Raw genomic sequence first — 20464 nt, forward strand, 5'->3', positions numbered from 1 at the left:
AAATTTTAGAAAGCCTATAAATCAGGGTTTCTTGACAGTCCTGGAAGGGTTTCCTGATTGGTTGGTAGTTATATTTTTAAAAATTGTTAAATATTTTGGGTGATATGTCCACATGTGGTTATCCTGACCCTTCCCCCCTCCCAAAATGGCCAATGATGGTCCTGGAAGAGGTTGGGAAGGTCTCCAGGTGGGCATGTCCACAGTTATGCTTCCCAACCATATTCTGCACCATCATGCCACTTCTGGGGCTTCCTGAAGCCTGAAGATTGTTTCAGGGGTTTCTCAGTGGTAAAAGAGTTGAGAAAGGCTGCTATAGAAGGTTGAAGAAGCCTTATTTACCTATTCTTGTCCCCCTACCCCAGTGCCCAGTGGAAGCAAGCATTGGTGTGTCAGATGTGTTTCCTGGCTGCCTCTGATAGAAAGCAGGCACAGCTAGTCCATCCATAGGCTGTGCAGAGATTTTTTTTCCCCAAGTGATTTTTGCTGCTGCAACTTTGTACTGGAACTGACCTCCTCTCCCCATCCTGGCTGCATAGATTTGCATGGGGTAAGAAGCTAGCTGTGAAAACACAAGTAGGGAAGATTCAGGTGAGCAACCATGTGGGACTGAAGCAGCAGAACAAAGTTTGAGCCCAGTGGCACCTTCAGGACCAACAAAGTTTTATTCAAGGTATAAGATTTTGTGTGCAAGCACACTTCTTCAGATATACAACTTTTTGGTCTTAAAAACCTTTTGGTCATAAGGGTGCTACTGGACTCAAAATTTCTTCAGGTAGGAAAGGTTAGGCCTAATTCAACAACACAACAGTCTATACAAGGAACCCAGTTTCCATTCTGTGAATAAGATAGTCTGGGTGAGATCCCATAAAGTGTTGCAGGGGAGGTAAAAAAGTAATGTTCGTCTAATGGAAATCCTCCCATTAGAAGAAACTCTGAGATCCAACTCATGTATATATTTTAAAATTGTAGCAAATAATATTTGGCAGTTTCAGTTCCTTGCAGGAAGGAAAATTTCTCAAGCAAGCAAATATAAGCCAATACTGCAAAATGCATACGTTGTCTTTAGGCTGTGGCTCAGTGGTAGGGTGCAGAAGGTTCAATCAGTCCATCGTATCTCCAGTTAAAGAATCTGGTAGTAGGTGATGTGAAAGACCTCAGGCTGAGAGAGACCCTGGAGAGTCACTACTAATCTGAGAAGACAGGACTGACTTTGATGGATCAATAGTCTGTTTCAGTTTAAGGCAACTTCATATGCTCATGAGAACTCACAATGGACATGTAATTGTGTTATGTCTGACAAAGAGACACAGACCCTTAAAAGATAGGAAATGGAAAGCAATACTAGTGAGATCTGTAGGGCCCAGTGGTGAGGGGGAGATTAAAATATGCAAACCTGGGCTGGTTCTACATTTCCTGGGTTTTTTCCACTGTAAATTCTGGTCGATTTGAACACATGTCTACAGCCTTTCTTTCTCCAGATTTTAAACACATTGCCCTTCTACATTTGCATTGCTCCAATTTTCAGTCTCCTTCCCGCTTGATTCGGGTGAAGCTCCAGCCAGCATTGAAGGAGCACAAGGCTGGAGAGTGCTTTATTTCCTGCCTTTTGACACCCAACAATACAGTCAGAGCAAGTGGAGCATGAGGCTTGTTTCTTTCTCTTCCTGCAGGAGTGGGGTGTGGGGGAGGGAGGGGATGGGAGGCAACAGCCTCACAGAGAACAAGGAGCAGAAAGTAAATCCAAGAGGCAGGTATCTGCTCACAGAAGTGTGGGCTTTTGGAGCACAGTCGCTTTAAAACAGATCCCAAAGTGAGGGCAAAAATAAGTTTTGCGAGGGAATGGCAACTGGGAACCAGGCAGTCTTTGAACTGACTTCCTGGCCAATCAGCGACAGACTGCTTCTCTACGGTGGCATTGGAGGCACGGGGCAGGAAGTTAATCTGGCAATATAAAGAACATCTGCACTTAATATTGGGACTCTTGGAGCGGTTTCCTCAAGTATAGCAAGTTATATCCGCTCATGGATATCACAGGAAAAAGGTATTTTGGATCAATCATAGACGTTGCAGAGGGAAAATTTAAAGTGCTAAATATCAAAATGGAAATCAATGTGTAGATGGCGTTTTTTAATTCAGGGTCACTGGGGATAAAAAGCCCAGTGCAGATTCACCCCTGTTTTTTCCCATCTTTTAAAAAGTTGCCCCAATACAGTTCCACCTTAGCTATAGTGGACACTCTAATACTGTTTCCAGACAAACCCTGTTTGTATTGCCTCTGAGTTTTGCTGCTTAGCAACAGACAATAGCAAAGAATTAGTTCCTGGAATGGTGTGCTGCCATTCGGGTGATTTTGATCTTTCCTGTCACTAGGTTAAAAATAAAATCTTTAAGACTGGTGAGTATTTCAAAAGGGGAAATAAGTTTCCCATAAAATGCTTCAAGGTTAATAAATATATTACGTGGAATGCTTCTTTGAAACAGCAAAACCAGTGGAACCCGTGACTCCTTAACAAAATTGAAACGTGCTTGATTACAGCTTTTCCATTGCTTCTTTTAATGAGTGCTTTGGAATTCATGGCCATCCCATGAAGACTTATGTACTTTCTCTTCTTCCTTCCCTGTGCTGTAATACATATGAGCAAACAGTGGCAACCCAGTGCATACCCACACACATGCAGCTTCTCCAACATTTCAGAGGAGTTTTGGAAGAGTCTGAATGGCTGCAGGTGGAATATAACTGGCTGGAGTCCAGACTCTGGACAGAAGAATTACTATAACTAATTCAGAAACCTTTCCTGCCCTGGAACTCTGTGCCTACCTTCTTCAGGTGTCTCATACCCACAGGTGTTGGGGTGGTCCACCCCAGCCTAGTTATTAATCTCCAAACTACTGGAGATTGAGGGGGAAAAACCTTACACAGAGAAATATTTAATGGCACTAATTTGACCACTGAGAAGGGTGGTTGGAGTATGAGGAAAAACTAGGCCACAGCCCTAATTAAATCCAAAGGAGGCTCACCTCAATAAGTTCTTTTCAGTAGCACACAAATGATTCGTTCAGTTTAGATTGCTTTCTCTGGCCTGTACGTTTGTAGACTGTGAAATAAGCATTCACCCCTCCCCCGAGAGATTTAAAAAAAAAGAATCAGCATGACATTCACTTGTCAGTACCACACAGGATGGTTGAGAAGCTAGATAGGGGCATGCCAAATAGAGGTAGGTACAAAGATACAAATATGGTAATGGAGCCTTGGAGTATTCCTGTGGTCGCTCCTGCCTTTTATAACATCAAAGAATACTTGAGTGTTTGGTAACTTGATTGATAAGTTTCTTAGGAAAACACAATAGTTTATGCCTTCTAAGGAATGCAATTTTAAAATCGTACTGAACAAGATAAATGTATTAAAAGTACAGGATTTTGGTTTGGTGTGTTATCATTTGGAGTGTGTAGAAGCCCATTCTTATTTCCTTGTGATTTTTATTTTATTTTGCAGATGGGGCAAAGCCATTTAATTTGTATGCATTGTATGATCAAATATTAAATGCATTTCTGGATAATAGTAAATGGAATTGTTTTTTAGAGAGTGACTGTGGAGTTTTCGTTCTAAACAAAAGTCCTGTAGGCTGTTGTTGATCCAATGAGCCGTACCAAAAGTATGATGGGTTTGGACTGTACGTTAACAGGGACCCTGGTTAGTCTTTACTCCAAAGTCAATGTTGCTGTCAAACCTCATGGGGAAATTCACGTTCCAAAAGGGACCCCCCTATTGCTCTGCCAAATTTTAGCCATGGAATTAAAAAGAATGGCAATAGTTTCACTTCTAAGGAAAAGAAGAAAAAAAATATTGACTATCAGGCGGCGACTATAAAGGAAGACGCTGCTCCTGCTGGCATTAAAATGGCCGCAGCCTTTATTATAACATACCCTCAACGGAGGGTTGGCCCCAGGACCGGATAGGGGACCTGACCACATCCAGCCGTCTGGCTGCAATTTATTCACCACCGTGGCGCTTGGGGTCCCCGCCTCGCTCCCAGCCGGGAGGGCGGGTCACGCTGCGTCACGGTATCTCCACGCAGGGAGGCAACTATAGAAAACCAAAGGGCGTCCGCCTCCATTGGAATCTACAGCTGCCTGGCCACAGGCCCCTAGCCTCCCAGCCAGGTAGGCCGCGCCTTTTCCGTGACCGGCCTCGTTAAGGAGACCCCCTTCAGACGGGAGTCCCGTATGCAGACAGGACTCCCTGCCAAACAGGTTCCTTACCGGCCGAAACACGCCACTGAACGGGAGCACCACTGCCCCGTTCCCGCCAACCCTCAGGAAACAAATTATTCCATAACCCTGCCCTAACATCGAACAACTACAAATCACATCCCCATTCAGACAGGTGTACACCATCCTTCCTGAACAGGGGCAGTAAACGAAACGAAATGTCAGGATGAACGATAACATCCCCCCCAAAACCAATCACAACTTTACAGGCTGCTTTGTTGACTTCTTGCTGGCTGCGGCACGAAGAGGCCGAGAAGCCTAGCGCTTGGCCTTAAATAGGCCCCCGCTCGGTCCCTGTCACGGGATCTGGGCTAAAAAGCCCAGCAGGAGCATGCGGCCTCCTGGCGCCGTGTCATCATCAAACCGCGGCTCGAGGTAAGTCTCGGCCTTCAATTCTTAAGTTATAAGAAATAGAAACATTCCCCATTTGACAGTGCAATCCTTACACCCCTCTGATGGGTTTAGGATTGTGCTTTTAATGTTGCATTGCTGGCTTTGATGTTACATGTCAGATTTGTGTAAGTGTACATAGTTATAGATATTGAGTTTCAGTAAAATATGTTGGGGTCACTGTGAGTAGGCAGGCAGTTGTGAGTTCCTGCAGTGGGTTGTGGGTTGTGCAGTGGGTTGGACTAGAGGTCCCTTCCAACTCTGTGATCCTGTGATTCCATGCATTTTGGCCTCTGAACCACCATTTGGAGAATACAGTCACCCGAAGAATATGTAAGTTGGCATGCGCTGATGAGCATGCTTAGTGGTTCAAGTTTAGCCTTAGGAGACTCATTTGTTTCAAATGACATGTTATTTGCTGTCATGTTGTAAGAATTTTATGCCTCAGCAAACAAGTTGGAGTTCAGTGATGCAGTATGCGGATGTAGAAGCCACCACTGCTGATATTGATGGCTTGCTGACACTGCAAACTGTTGTATTGTCCTGACTTTGTGAGTTATCCTGGAACACTGTTGTATTAAGGCAGCGCAGGACAGTTTCCCATGCTAAAAATGGAAGATCCGTTGTTGTACCACTTTGTTATATACTATGGAAATCAGAATGGATTATAGGGAATGGATGAAATGGAGACATCTTTCTCACACCATTTTGACATCACCTATCTTTATTCGCACTGACATTCAGCATATCTGGACCCACAAACACATGAACCATTTCCAGCAATTCCACTTCAACCTTCTATGAAACAAATCAAAATGCAAGCTCTTACCTGCCACACATACCATAGCATCCCATCACCTTACGAGTACTGGTATGATCTACTGAGATTCGGAATCCGTAGATATCATTGTGAGCGTGTTTGATATTTTTCTGTAGGTGGAAATCCTTGACTGGAAGACAAAGCAGCAACTATGCTTTTTGGAGAAGGTAAATAAGATAGTTTCATTAATTCACTTCTGTAGTACTTCCTGAGGGTGCTTCTCAGTAGTACTTCTTAGTAAAAACAACCTTGTGAAGCAGGACAGGGTCAATAACCTTCTTTTGTGGACATGGTGGCTAACCTGTTATTCCCCCATTTCCTAGAATTATTAGAAACTAATCAGGGTGAAAATCCTCTTCTAGTGTCTGCATTCCGAATGAAAATATTTTTGTGTCTTAGGTTGAGCCACAGGCTACAATAAGTGATATCAGACTGATGTTCCATAAATTATGTAAGTGAACCAATTTCAGAGAATATAAGTTTTAAAATATTCAAAAATAATTGAATGATAGGCAATTAATGCAATATGGTACAAATTATGATAGTACTATTTGCACAGGGGCATGATAATGGGGCTGTTATTTCCTATGAGTGGTATATCTAGCTTCTAAGACCAGGCCTACCTTTAGTGTCTCCCCCCCCCGCTGTTTGGTGATACATGTGTCCTTTAAATATTAAAGAGCAGTTATTTTCAACTCAGGATAGACCAGGTCTCCTGAATTCAGTGGCCAGATATTCCCATAGAAATTAATGGCTTTAAAAAATTTCAAAGGCACATGAGCCACTAAATAGCTTTTTCCCAGAGCTTGCCTTATCTCAATATCTCCCCAAACCTGCATTTCTCCAAACACTTGCAAAATTCCAGGAAATAAATTATCATTATTACAAAATTTGGGGAGTGTTTGAGTCATTTCAGATATCCCTGAGCCAACCCACAGAAGCTATTATCAGGTTTAATTTCAGCCCAAGTATACCTGACTAGTCCTCTACACTGGTGAATGCTAGGGTATCTCCAAGTTATCATGGTACCATCATATTACACTAGTGTGGGCTTGGATGCCATTATAAGGAGTTTCCATCTAGTTTAGAATTGCTGTAAATCACCAGGTAACTAGGTGGACTTTTTGTTATTATTGTTATTAATATCATTTTTGTCTGTTATATTCCCTACAGATCCTCAGTGGTACCCAGCAAGGCAGTCAATAAGACTTGAACCCAGTAAGTTCTAGTACTTACAAGACAAGGGAATTGCCGTTATTTTATTCATCCTCCATTTCTGTTCCACCATTCAAAATGGTTTAAGTACAAACTGCCAGCTTTCAGCAAAAATCTCCAGGTTGCTATTCTCCCAGCTATGTTTTCTGGAATAGTCACCATTCATTCATGTGGTTATTCATGGAGATTCTGCTGCCCAGCCATTACAGTCTGCTGTTTTCTTCCTGTCCTTTATCAGACTTGGCTTGTGGCAACATTCTTTACTTTGGATGAATTGCAGTCCTGATGGTCCATTGTGGACTGATAAAGCACTATTGATGCATTGCACCAAGAGGAGCAGTGAGGTTGATGGCGTGGCTAGTTAGGGACACAGCATTTTGTGATTGCACTGCCATCTTAAGAATGTCTTGGAATGCAGTGCCTTCCCTTTACTGTTTCTACCCAGCCTAATATTGCAAAGAAGGAAGAAAAAGTTTAATTAAAGGATCTTGTGGAATTTTTAAATTATCATTTGCAGTTCCATCCATTTGCAACAAGGAAACTGTGCAACCGATAGATGAATTTAAAAAGAGAGAATAAATGTTAAGGATTGCTTAGTGGAAATGAGCTCAAGAAATGATTAATTAAAAAGTAATTCTATAACGGTGGAAGGGGTGTAGGATAATGAATTTGTTGGGGGTTATGTGCTTATAAAGATGCCCTTTTATTATTTGCATTTAAAAAAAATTATACATAGTGCACAACTGTGTTTTGGTAGCAAATGGTTGGGAAATAGGGAAAGGGAAATAAGATCAGAAAAAATTATATTAACAATGGGTGTGAGGAACCATCAGCATTAGGGAGGTGGTATAACTTCACCTGAAAGCATGATTCTTTGTTATTTTCTGTTCCATTGATGCATGGTGGTTAAACAGCATGACTGATCAATTTTTTTTTTAAGCAAATGGTGTGATCTTAAAGCAGAAATGAGGTCAGGAAGCAATTACGGGATCAATGACAATCCTGCTGGAAGGAAACAGTTCAATCCCATTGCAGCAAGCAGACCTAGTCCTATTTAGGATAAACAGGCAGGAGCTTCCCTGTGGCACCTTACAAGACTAGCACAATTTTATTCCAGCATAAATGTTCATGGGCTGGAGCTCATTCCCTAACGTGCATTCCATTTAGGATCCTGAAGTGTGAGAGGCATGGCGTTGGAGGATTTAAATGGGGATTTAGTGGCAGTCTCCTGGGTACAGAACCACTATAGTTGTACTTCCCTTATGAAGGCATATGAGAGGTTTTGCAGTACTTCCAGAGGACTTCTTTGTGAAAGCAACTCAGTTAGCATTTATAAACGGATACAGAACTATAAAAAGACGCGACTTACTGCGGCTGCCCCTTTGACGCTGCGGTGGCGCAAAGGAGGACGTCGACTCCTGCTGGGCCTCATGGCCCTGGTCACATGGAGGGGGCCGGGAGCAGGCCTATATAAGGCCGAGCACCTGGCTTCCTGGCCTCTCCGTGCCGCAGCCTTTATACCCCACTTTTCACTACCCAAAGGAAAAACAACTTCCCTTTAGGTGGGATGGGTGAGGTAAAAATCTAAAGAAGAAATAATCACCTTCCCTTCCTCTCCCCGTAACAGTCACCCTCTGAGGTAGGTGGGGCTGAGAGAGCCCAGATAGAACTGTTCTGTGACAGTGACTCTAACAGGACTGTGACTAGCCCAAGGTCCCCCAGCCAGTTGCATGTGGAGGGGCAGGGGATCAAACCCAGCTCAAACTGCCGCCCTTCACTACCACACCAAGTTGGCTCTCTAATACAACAGTGTCAGAACCAGTGTCAGTGTGTCAAAACGTTTTCCTCTCTTCTTCACAGAAGGGAAATCACTGCGGGATGAAGAAAGCCTTCAGCTGCTCCCTCTTGGCGCAACTGCTACATTCTATTTTAAAGATTTAGGGCCTCAAATAGGATGGACCATGGTAAGCGTCACAGGCTGAGACATTTAATTAATAAATGTTTCACTTTGATTTCATCCTTGCATTACTGTCTTTATTACATCGCTGTAAAATTCCCTTGTGCTTTCTGGTTTTCCCACTGAAACAGTAAAGGCTTTTTTGGGTTTTTTGGTCAGTTAATCTAAGATTGCAAGATAGCAACTTCAGGGGTAAAAAAATATAATTGACTCACAAACCTGGCAGGCAAATACATTGCTAGGCAGTACTGGTTGCCCAGCAACACGACAAAATGGGCCTAGTAGAAGCAGTGACTATTTGGGGTGCAGCAAAAAAACAAGAACAGAGAAGAAACAGCCGTTCTAAGTTTCAGGCTAGAAATCCAATGAATTATGACTTACCTGACTCACTTCTGTGGAATGGAGCCCGTGGGACAGGGTCTTTTCCCTGGCAAAGCTTGTGAAGCATCTCCTAGACTGAAGATGTGGGAACAGGGAACATTTCCATACTGAAGTTCTTCTTATCTTGCCGCTGTTAAAGGCAAAACTGTAATGCCAGGAAAAGCTAGAAAACAGGAAGCCTACTGGTGTGACTGGATAAGAAGTGATATTGACGGAATGTTATGTGGTTGCTCTTCTGTGGTGAGATGGGCAAACTCAGACCCAAAAACACTGTCCTTCCATGTTTACCATTTCTGGCTACAATCCTATCTGCGATCCATAACCATGTGTCACATCATGAAGTTATGAAAGATCTCCTTATTTCATTGCTTTGCTTAAATAGCTTGGAGGTAAGGGCTTACTAAAGCAAGAACCTGTGGTAACTCTCTGGGGCGTTGGTCCTCTTGCATAAGGAGAAGTTAATTCTGGGTTTGGCTAATAAGCATAAGGCGGGTGCTTTTGCCTCTTCACTTCCTCACTCTTCATACCGCTCTACACAGGGAGTTGCTAGCCACAGCGGGCTGCTAGTCAACATTTTGATGTTATTTACTTACTTGCTTCATTTGCACCTCACCTTTCTCCCCAATGGGGTCCCAACATGACTTACGCCATTCTCCTCTCCTCCATCCCCCCCCATGACAACCCTGAGATTGTTTGACTCGCCCAAGTTCACCCAGCAAGCTTCCACGGAAGAGCAGGGGTTTCTCTACTCCCTCATGAAGTTCAACACAGATACTAACAGATGGCCATGCACGGAGTCACTGCTGTAGGTTGTGCATGGTGCCGCTGCTGAAATAATACAAAAGATATGCTATACATGCAGAAGTACAGAGAAAACATAACAACACTACAGGGCAATCTAAATGCATAAACTGTGTACAGGAAACTGTTGTGAAGAGATCTGTAGGTGGTGTTGCTACTTTTTAAAAACGCAGACAAGGTGTGTACTTTGTATTGTGAAAACTGGAACAGTTTTGAACTAAATTATACTAAAAATCACATTCAACAGAATTCCTTCATCATGTTTTGTGACCCAGCTATCAATGAATGTCTAATCCTTCCAGTTCCCACATATCTGGGCATTCTTGTGCCAGCATAAATCTGTATCCCGGAAGAAGACAGAAAGTGGGGAAAAGTGAAAGGATTGTTGGATTCCTCATCCACTTCATGATATAAAGAAAGCGTAAAGGGCTTCAGACAGAGCAAACCTGCAGTTATTTATAACCTGTGCTCAAGAAGCTTCACGTTCTGGCCTAAGAGAAACTGAACTCTGCAGCTGTGTACATTTTGCAGACCGTTAGCTTAATGTCTGTTTTGCATATTTTATTCTGTTTCTGTTGGTCATGGGAAGCGCACAGTGCTATAGTGAGGCATGGAGGTCCTGACCTCTGGAAATGCTACTTGGCTTGCTTCCGGGCTCCCAGTTTTCAATGTAATTGTTTATATCCTTTTAATCCTATTCTCAAAATCATAAAAGGGTGCGGGGGGGGTGTGTCTTCCTGTCTCTTCGGGACAGTTCCTGTCTGCATGTACTTTCACTCCCAACTGATGTTCTAGTGACTGTACCGGATCTAAGGCCAGTCCAGGGGCCTTGGAAAGTTCCCAGTCCTCACAGGTGCTGCTGGCTTTTGTTGATCGTTCTGTCCTCAGTCCTGCCCCAGTGCTCCTTTCCCTAATGAGAGGAAGGCAAGTGGCCACATAGGGAAGAGCGTGACACAGCAAGGACTTACTCCATATCAATATTTCTTGATGCACTGTTGGTAGAGGGAGATCAGCCCTGGCTTGCATTTGCGTTAGTTCTTGGCTTTGCAGACACACGATGGTTGATTATGACAGTGAAGAGCTTCTAATAACTTTTTTTCTCTTTTGCAGGTATTTTTGATAGAATACACGGGTCCCTTGTTCATCTATTTTGTGTTTTATTTCCGCATGCCTTTTATCTATGGCCTGGATGACAGGTTTACCTCGAGCCGACATCCAGTAGTTAAGTAAGTCACGCTTCAAGGCTGGAGGAGTTAAATTCTTGGGTTTCGTAATTTAATTCCAAAATGTCTTGTCATATTTGTCTCTTTAGCTTTCTGAAATGCTTTTATCTTGCTGTTTCTAGCTTGGCATGTATCTGCCATTCTTTCCACTACATCAAAAGGTTGATTGAAACAATATTTGTTCATCGGTTCTCCCATGGGACTATGCCACTGAGGAGTATTGTTAAGGTAAATTGTCACAAAATCTACTTGCAGCCCTTGTGTAAAATTCAATCTGGCCACTCCTCACAGGCCCACACTAGCCACATATTTGGTAGAAGTACTGCCACTTGTTCTGCAAACCTTTAACACCTCACTTTTTGCCACTTCAGCACTCTAATTTATTCTAGATTTTTCTATGACTGCTGCAAGGTGTGATGCCTCTATGTCCACTATATTCCCTTTTCCCCTAACTCCATGGAAAGGCTGACAGCAAGTCTTCTCACTGGGGATTACTCTTCCCTCAAATTAGTCACGATGCAACTGTTCCTGGGAAAGACAGCCTTGTGATTAATTCTCCTCCTGCTTCTTGTGATTCTCAGTTGTACCTGTGCTGTTTTCCCATCTGCTAGTGGCAGTGATATGCAGTTGGTCAGAGAAATGAATAGTGTAATGACAATATGACCCAGGTAACTCTTAATGGGGAGGCAATTTTCAGTAGCTACTCTGTCAAGTGTAGTCCTGATTTCCTCATGCTCTTGGTCAACTCCCTGCTTCTCGGGGTCATCCCCAATGGCCACAGCTGCACTTAGTGATACCAATGAGGTGTGTTTTTTACCCTACCTCTAAGGAGCTCAGAATAGTAAACAGAAAGCTCTCACCATCGCACCTCTTCCTCTGCATTTCACCATGTTCTTTTACACTCTCAGACACATGCTACTGGGATGCTGTAGTCCAACCTTTCTCAAGACTGTAGAGCCATCTTGGTGTAGTGGTTAGGAGCGCAGGCTTCTAATCAGGTGAGGTGGGTTTAATTCCCTGCTCCTTCTCCACATGCAGCTAGCTGGGTGACTTTGGGCTCACCACAGCACTAATAAAGCTGTTCTGACTGAGCAGTAATATCAGGGCTCTCTCAGCCTCACCCACCTCACGTGTCTGCTGTGGGGAGAAGACAGGGAATGCAATTGTAAGCCACTTTGAGACTCCTGGTAGAGAAAAGCAGCATATAAGGACCAACTCTTCTTTGTCTTCACTTTTTTTTACCATTGAGAACCCCCTGAAACATTCTTAAGGCTTTGAGAAACCTCAGAAGTTGTATGATTGCAGAAAATGTGGTTGGGAAGCATAGCTATGTACATGTCCACCCGCCACCCCTTCTTCCCACCCCCTTCAGGCCCATATATGGTCATATTACCTGATAGATTTTAATTTAAATATATATATATGTATATATAATTTTTAATTAATTAAATCCCACCTCTTTGGGAAACCCTTCAAGGACCATCAAGAAACCTCAGGGTTGAGAAAGCCTGCTCTGTCTATCTCTTTTATTCCGCTTTAGCTCTCTTCTATCTGCTATTCTCTAGTCCCTCCTTACACAACCTGCATGAGGCCACAAGCTCAGCACATTGTTATCTGACCTGCCGGCAGAAAAAAAGTCAGGTTCCCTGTCCACTTGTAGTACCCTGTTCCACATTTTAGGCTGCTGCTTGTCCTTACAGCCTGTTTTCTCATCTACTAAACTCTCCGTCACCACACATGCTTGAAGCACAGATCATGAGGTGGTAAATTTCTATTTTATTTTTATTTTTATTTTTATTTTTATTTTTATTTTTATTTTTATTTTTATTTTTATTTTTATTTTTATTTTTATTTTTATTTTTATTTTTATTTTTATTTTTATTTTTATTTTTATTTTTATTTTTATTTTTATTTTTATTTTTATTTTTATTTTTATTTTTATTTTTATTTTTATTTTTATTTTTATTTTTATTTTTATTTTTATTTTTATTTATTATTGTTTATATCCTGCCCCTCCTGACAAGTTGGCTTGAGGTGGCTTACAGAATAAAATGGGTCCAAAGCCCCAAATAGAATAAAAAAATAAAATCCACACATTGCCCCCAAATATTGACTATAAACAAGTTAACAGCAACAAGATGGCGGGCAAAATCCAAGTATCTCCCAGTAACTTCCCTGCTGCCCATTCAGCCAACAATGTGGCACAAAATGTTAAATCCAAGCTGTCAGATGTCCTTGCCATGCATGTAAGCTTGGCAGATGATCTAGGGTGGGACCCACAGATCGAACTCCAGGCATCCCCCCCGGCCACAGCCAAATGCCTGAGTGGAAGAACTCCATTTTGCAGGCCCTGCGGAACATGGATAGCTCCATCAGGGCCCTTAGCTCTTCTGCGAGCTCATTCCACTTCATTGAGGCCAGGCGAACATCCCGGGGCCCCAGGACAACCAGAAGATTCATACATGTAGAGCAAAGCGCCCTGTGGGGGGCATAGGCAGACAAGCGTTCTCTCAGATAGGCAGGGCCTAAGTTGCATATAGCCTTTAAGGTCAAAACCAAAATGTTAAACTTGATCCGGAAACAGACAGGTAACCAGTGCAATTATTGTAGTACAGGCTGGATATGGGCCCTCCAAGAAGTTCTAGTGAGGACCCTTGCAGCTGCATTTTGTACCAGCTGTAATTTCTGGGTCAAGGACAAGGGTAGGCCCATGTAGAGCAAGTTACCAAAGTCTAACCTGGTGCAGGTGTAAATTGCACCCTGTCCAGGCATAGGAGATGCATTGCTTGCTCCTGCCCCTTCCTACCCAACCACAAGACCTTCCTTTTGGAGGGGTTGAGTTTCAGGCGATTCTGCCTGAGCCATCCAGCCACTGCTTCCAAACAACAGACAAATGGTTCCTGGCGGGGTGGGGGGGGGGGTGGGGGGGTGGAGTCCATCCGTCCAGCAGAAGGTAGATCTGGGTGTCAGCCGCATATTGGTATCCCAGCCCAAGGCTCTGGCCCAGCTTTTAAGAATGTGAAGGCTTGAAACATTGCAGTGTAATTGGCAAACATTGTGAAATTCACTTAGAAGGTAAATGTGGACTTTCCTCCCTTTCTACTACTTATGCTCTAGTTTTCAACACCATTATTTATTTTGTTGTGACTTGCTCTGCTTGTAAAAAGGGAAGCTGAGCAGAAATTTAACTAGTAGTTGGGCCCTTCTTCTCATTTCAGTTTAACTGTCTTAGGCAGCAAAATGTAACTGGCTTTCTTTCATGCACAGCTACAGATCTGTCTCGGCTTCCTCAATCCAGGAATATCAAATGTTGCTCTTTTTCTGAACGCTACTTGACTTTCAGCCCTACTGTAAAGCCTCCTAGGGCTAATATGCACATTCCAAAAAATCATGTTAAGCAACCTTACAGGAACTTGATTGAAGGATAGGTTATGTTAAAAAAAATCCCTGAAGGAGGAAGTACAGCATACCCAAGAAAAGGAGAGATTAAAGCCGTTCTCCCTCAGAGGGCAACTTTCACCATGCAGTGAAGGCATTTTTCATTTAAGGAGAGAAAGTGTTGCAATGTGTGATCTCTCACCTAGAATGCAAAGTGTTTTTACTGGGCCTGTTCATAATATAACTGCTTGTTTTGTCTGCTGGAAACTTTGAATGGGAAGTATGAAGTATGTCACTGTTAATCCACCTTGACTGTTTTGTTTTTAACTTATTCTGGAAACAAAGTGTTACTCTACAATTTCATCTAGAAACAAAACCAAAGTGCTTAGACTGTGCTTTTCAGCAATGCTTCAGATGGCAATCAAAGAGTTCTGTTTTGCATTAATGTCTGTAAGAGTTCCCAGTTTATATTGATTGTATAAAGTCAGTACTGCTAATCTTTTCTTCTGTACTAATTTTATGTGTCAGATATTAAATGCAATTTCTGTATATCTGGCCTATACCTTCCAGTGTGCACTAATGGTGTTCCCCTCACAGAAACACTCCAGGGAATTGGGAATTGGTGGAAATTTTCCAATTTTCCAATTTAGTCTGTATATAACCAATAGTGTAGTGTAGATGTAGCAATTTCTGTTACAGTGGCTTAGTGACTATATTTTACTGAACTGAACTGATGCAAATTATAATTCTTGTTACACTAGTGAGATAGATTTTTTTGCCTTCTTGATTTGTTATGCCTCACCTGTTACAACGTATCTCAATACAACAACTGAAAAAAATGAACATGGTAATTGGCACATGCATAAACATGCACCTTGATGTGTCTCTAGATTTCTGTCATATTTTCACCCCTTGTATGAGGTAAGAGGCTCAGAGGATCCCATCACGCACAAAATATTTCTGGATAGCAAATCAGCTATATGAAATCACATGGCACTATTGAGTCAGACCATTGGTCTGTCTAGGCCAGCATCATCTACTCTAACTGGCAGTGGGTTTCTAAAGAACCATGCCGAGGTCGTCTTTAATAACACCTGCTACCTGATTTCTTTAAATGGGGACTGAACCTGGGATTTTTTGCATACAGAACCATGGATGCTAGGGTTGCCAGCTCTGGATTGGGAAATAACTGGAGATTTGTGGGTGGAGCCAGGAGTGGGTGGGATTTGGGGCAGGGAGGGACTTCAGTGGAGTAGAATGCTATGGAGTCTGCCCTCCACAGTTGCCATTTTCTCCAGGGGAACTGACCACTGTCCTCTAGAGATGAACTATAATTCCAGGTGATCCTCACCTGGAGCCTGGCATCCCTAATGAAATTCCCTTTGTGAGTTTGTATATATTTCTCAATACAGACTTTCTACACAGAGGATAAATTTGGGGACTGCAGGTACTCTGTAATCCTCACAGAGGTGTAGGATCAAGCTTTTAGATACCACTTTAGGTGCTCTTAGTAAGTTCTTGTTCTCACTAAGCCCTATATTTAATGACACCATGCCTGAGGAATAAACTAAACAGTGGCAGGTGGCCAGTTATTTTATTACTTCTATTGATCTCAGCTGAGGCAAAGGGCACTTAACTCTAGAAAACTGCTATTCAACTAGGATTGGATTCTTATAGTAAATCAAGTACGATCCTTAAATATGGCTGTTCACATTAATTACAGCCTTTACCTCTGGCTCTGATCCAACACTTGAGATTCTTCTTTTAAAAAGATTTTATATCTTTAAAGTACATCAGCAATGATGAAAGCATCAGTGTTCATACTCAGGGGTAGCTGGCTGATCAATCACTACTCTGATTGTTGGCTTAGGGAACAGGCTGTCTTTTTGTAACATATACAGTCAAAGAGATGAGGAATTCCTGCCCTGTATATGGCTCCCAGCTGTGCAATACAGAAAGACAGACAAAATATTTTAGAAGTAGTGGATTTAGTTTTTTCTTGGTATGTTCATTACAAACCTGCCCCCTTTTTTTTGGGGGGGGAGGTGTCTCTGACAAACCAGTTTGTGAAGTTTTTAAACCATGGAAAAGCTGGCTGTGGAGAGCACAGATTGACTAGTGACCATTGCATAAATGCTACTTTAAGAATTTGTTTTTAAAAGGCAGCCCATCAGAAGCATGAGAGGAGGGACAAGAGTGAGGGCTGAACTAGCTCCCTGCCTGTTGCAAGTTATAAAACTGATACCATGCATGAAACCTTTGACCACTGCTAAATTGTGCCATCTGCCTTTGGCTGCTGAACCCTCACTACCCATGTTGTTGCTGCAGTTCTTTCTTGGTGCTGGGACCTGTAGGCCAGCGTAAACTTTGTGTGAAAGATTTTTTAATGCTGAAAAGCCAGCTCCAGAAGCTTCCCTTTTCTACTTCTTGTTCATTCCGAAAGGCATTCTTTCCTGATGCTTTTTTTTGTAGGGCTGTAGAGCTGAAAAGCTGTGTCAGAAGGGTGATTCTGAGCGAACAAATGGCAACAAGGGAAGGGGTTAAGTGAACTTATCTTTTTAGTATCATCTTAGTGAACTGTAGAATCAGACTTTAGGTTAGCAGTGAATATGAAATCATCAATTGTTACTTTCCGGGGTCATGTATGTGTTTATAAATATCCCTGGCTTCCATTAGATGACTTCACTGAAGTTGGAGATGCATTGCTACAATGGTACAGTAGTCTAGACCGGATGGAATGTAAGGACTCCCCCCTCATCTTAAATATGCCCTTTGAATGGCACAGCTGTGCCTCTTTGGGAAGGGTCCTGGCAAGGAAGCACTGAGGGCTACAGTTAAGTTCCAGAGCCTGGCCAGGATTAGGGTCCCTGTGATTGCTCAAGGGGTTGGTGCCCTCTCGCACCAGTTAGGACTCCTGTATCCAGACTTTTTATCTGCTGCCTCAGTGGACTGGAACAGATTAGTTCTGGAAGGGAAAGAAAAACTATTGCCTGTTACTATTTGATCCAGTTAAACATTAACACAAAAGGCATGTATGGGTTTAGGATAAGTTAGTGTTTAAGATGCCATGTTTTGCATGACAAAGCTTTTAAGAACTCAGCAGGCTGTTCATTCTTCTACCTATTTAATGTAATTACCATAACTCCCTTTGGAGGACTGGAAAGTCCTTTGGTGCCTTCTGTTGCAAGAAAGTGTCAGGATAAAAACATGTTGTATTGGGGGCTATGTTGTTATCAGGAGGGTGATTATACTGGCATACTGGAAAACAGGTCGTGGTTTAAAATATGTGTGTACTCTGAAATGTGTTCCTCCCCCACTTCAAAAAAATTACCTGTCTTTCATTCCCATTTCCACATTTATAAACTTTTTTTTTTTGGGGGGGGGAGATTGGTATTGGTGCAAAATGTTAACAAACAGTGGATTGAAAAATAGCCATTATCAATCTGTAATTGAAAGTTCTTTTGTTTAGTAACAAAATGTCAATTTTAGCGTTTATGTTTTGAAACGATGACTCCTGTGTCGCAAAGACCTTTAAGATGGGTGGGGAAGCATAATGTGGCTCTGTGAATGCTACTCACAGACTTATATTTCATTCATGCTCACTGCTGGGTTTCAGTGAAAGCAAAACCACCCAGTGGAAAATTCTCCAGCAAGCATCTATGTCAGCAGTTCAGTATTTTATTCCACATGTGAGAATGACAGCCATTCACTTTGATGGGAGAAAGTAAAAATGCGTGCCTTGGGAAACACCAGGGTAGGAACTAAATCAGTTCCTGGTTATTCTGGCCAACTTACCATGTTTACCTTGTTGGACAGAATTCAATGCTGAGATCTAATCAAACTGCTCTCAGCATAACTATCTCCTTCATTTAGTATCTTGGTCACCAATAGAATATTCATGGATGCTTTAAGCTGATCCTGCATTTAATATGGGGTTGGACTAGATGGCCTGTAAGGCCCCTTCCAACTCTATGATTCTATAACAAAGAGATGACAGCTGGATATATATGTAAAATAATGGCAGTAGTCATATAAGTCATTAATACATATAAAATTATTTTAATAGAATTGTTTCTACTACTGGGGATTTGCTGCCTGGCTTGCTTATTACATCAATCATCCTCTGTACACACCACCCTGTAAGTACCAAAGTAAGGCAACATCATTTAAACATTTAATTCGAAAGCTAAATGAAGCACTAAATGAGATCTTCCCAAATATTTTGTTTTGTAGCCTATGGACAAAAACAGGTCAATTTTGCTCTCATCCTGTGTCTGGTAAGTAAAATACATCCTTTAAAAATATAATATTCGAAAGAATAGCCTTTATTGTATTAGCAAGCAAATATTTTTGAACCACTTAGGAAGTTTAAACCAGAATTGGCCTGGTGGACGAGCTTAATGCTTAAATATAAAATTTGTAAGATTCCCAAAAGTTTGAAAAGGCATAGGGATTTTAGGTTTGTGGTTGTTTCCCTACCTCAGATAAGGAAATGAACACAATTGAAAAAGCAGCTGATCCTTCAGCTGAATGAAACATGAAGTCACATTAATAGCAATCTGCTAAATTCTTATGGGTGTGTCCATTCCGATGTTTATGTGTGATTCTCACCATTGATTTAGAGGGGGGGGAGAGACTTTGCATTGGAGCACACTCTGGATTGAGGTGCGCTTCGTACTGATAAAACCTGGCTATCCTGAATAGTTATTCACCATGTACTTTTCCTAAATTGACTGGAAGAGTCATCAGACAGTTAACAGATTCTGGATGCATACAGCACACCCCTTAAATGAAGCTAGACTCATACTGATCTGTTATTTGGGAAAGTGGGTGGTGGTGAGAGGGTTGACTTAATTCCCTTCTGCAACCTTTTCCTGAAATAGCTAATAGGTGTGACTCTAGCTTGCCTTAACGGATCTGAACCAGATGTATATTTGTTTGGTACTGCCAATGTAGAAAGTGGGACATCAGAAAAATAGCCTTTTTCTAGTTGAACTAACAATCCCATCCCAACCTGGGTGGCAAGAGATGCATGTAACATACATTCTGATGAGCAACAAACAGTTCAGTGGGGCCCAGATGAGCATTATGAAGTGGATAGGTTACATTAGGAATGCTGGATTGAGGTACATATGTTGAGCCTTCTTTATTTAAAGCAGTTTTTGTTATTGCTGTAGGTCTTTCCCCCCTCCCTCTCTCTCTCATTACAGACATGTGAAGCTGGAAACTTTTCTATCCATGTTGCACTTAGTAATCTGAGAAAAGACAACAAAAGCTGAGTTCTTGGTTTCTAACTTTTTGAAAAGTTACTTTTGGTGTGTATAGAAGCATGACAGACACTTGCACAGTGTAAAGGACCGCATAAGAGAGAGCATGATCCCTCTCAACTGCATTCAGAGCCTACAATACCTTAATGAAAACCAGCTAGTACCAGTGGGCAATTAAGCCTACAGTAGTCACATTTTAACACAATTGGATAGCAGACATACTTCCAATGGGCTGTTTAACTAGGTAGCAGCATGAGGGTTGCTTAATTGTAGCTCGGTCCTAGTTGGTATGGCTCCAAGAGACCAAGAAGTCCGCAGTTCAACTTTCTCCTGAATTCACCAACAGTGCCAAGTGCTATGATAAGCAGTTTCACCCTTCTGATCAGAGTGTCAATAGACTTTGAAGGACATAGCTCTGCTTATGATGGTACTGTAAGTGTTCTTAGGCCATTCAGTATAATTCAGGCTCAAATTCCTTTTTGCAGTATGAAAATAACACCATTCTCTATACCACTGAATGGCTGTCATTTATATATATAGGAATACCATTAGGATTAGGAGTAACCCTATTGATTGTCTCTGGTGACCTGGCTATTAAGAATTAAAAATGGTCTATCTGCATCATAGTAGTGTTCTGGATTCTGTTTCTTGTTCCCTCTAGGATGGGATGGAATGTTCGGAACCTGTTTACAGATTCAAAGTGTATTCGTTGAGTCATTACATTTCTTGAGCACACTGTGATGCACTTGACCTGCTAAAAGAG

General features: G+C 42.0%; 1 protein-coding gene across 9 annotated transcripts in view; it reads left to right on the forward strand.

The window, feature by feature from the left end:
- The window catches only part of LOC143835396 (very-long-chain enoyl-CoA reductase-like), a 46771-nt gene that overhangs the window by 15411 nt on the left and 10896 nt on the right, over positions 1-20464 (forward strand). For 5 of the 9 annotated variants that reach the window (XR_013230121.1, XR_013230120.1, XM_077332943.1 and 2 more), the window contains 9 exons: positions 5596-5646; positions 5879-5930; positions 6653-6697; positions 8555-8658; positions 10944-11059; positions 11179-11284; positions 18501-18573; positions 18668-18711; positions 19612-19708. Coding sequence is in view for 7 of the 9 variants with exons in the window: in XM_077332943.1 (XP_077189058.1) it covers positions 5596-5646; positions 5879-5930; positions 6653-6697; positions 8555-8658; positions 10944-11059; positions 11179-11284; positions 18501-18573; positions 18668-18711; positions 19612-19708 (688 nt within the window). In the remaining 2 variants the exon portion in view is untranslated. Of the gene's footprint in view, positions 1-1708; positions 3216-5595; positions 5647-5878; positions 5931-6652; positions 6698-8554; positions 8659-10943; positions 11060-11178; positions 11285-18500; positions 18574-18667; positions 18712-19611; positions 19709-20464 lie in introns of those variants that run through there. The other 4 variants (XM_077332941.1, XM_077332942.1, XM_077332944.1 and 1 more) reach the window with 3 other exon arrangements.

The sequence above is a fragment of the Paroedura picta genome, chromosome 4 (genome assembly GCF_049243985.1).
Source record: "Paroedura picta isolate Pp20150507F chromosome 4, Ppicta_v3.0, whole genome shotgun sequence".
NCBI lineage: Eukaryota > Metazoa > Chordata > Lepidosauria > Squamata > Gekkonidae > Paroedura > Paroedura picta.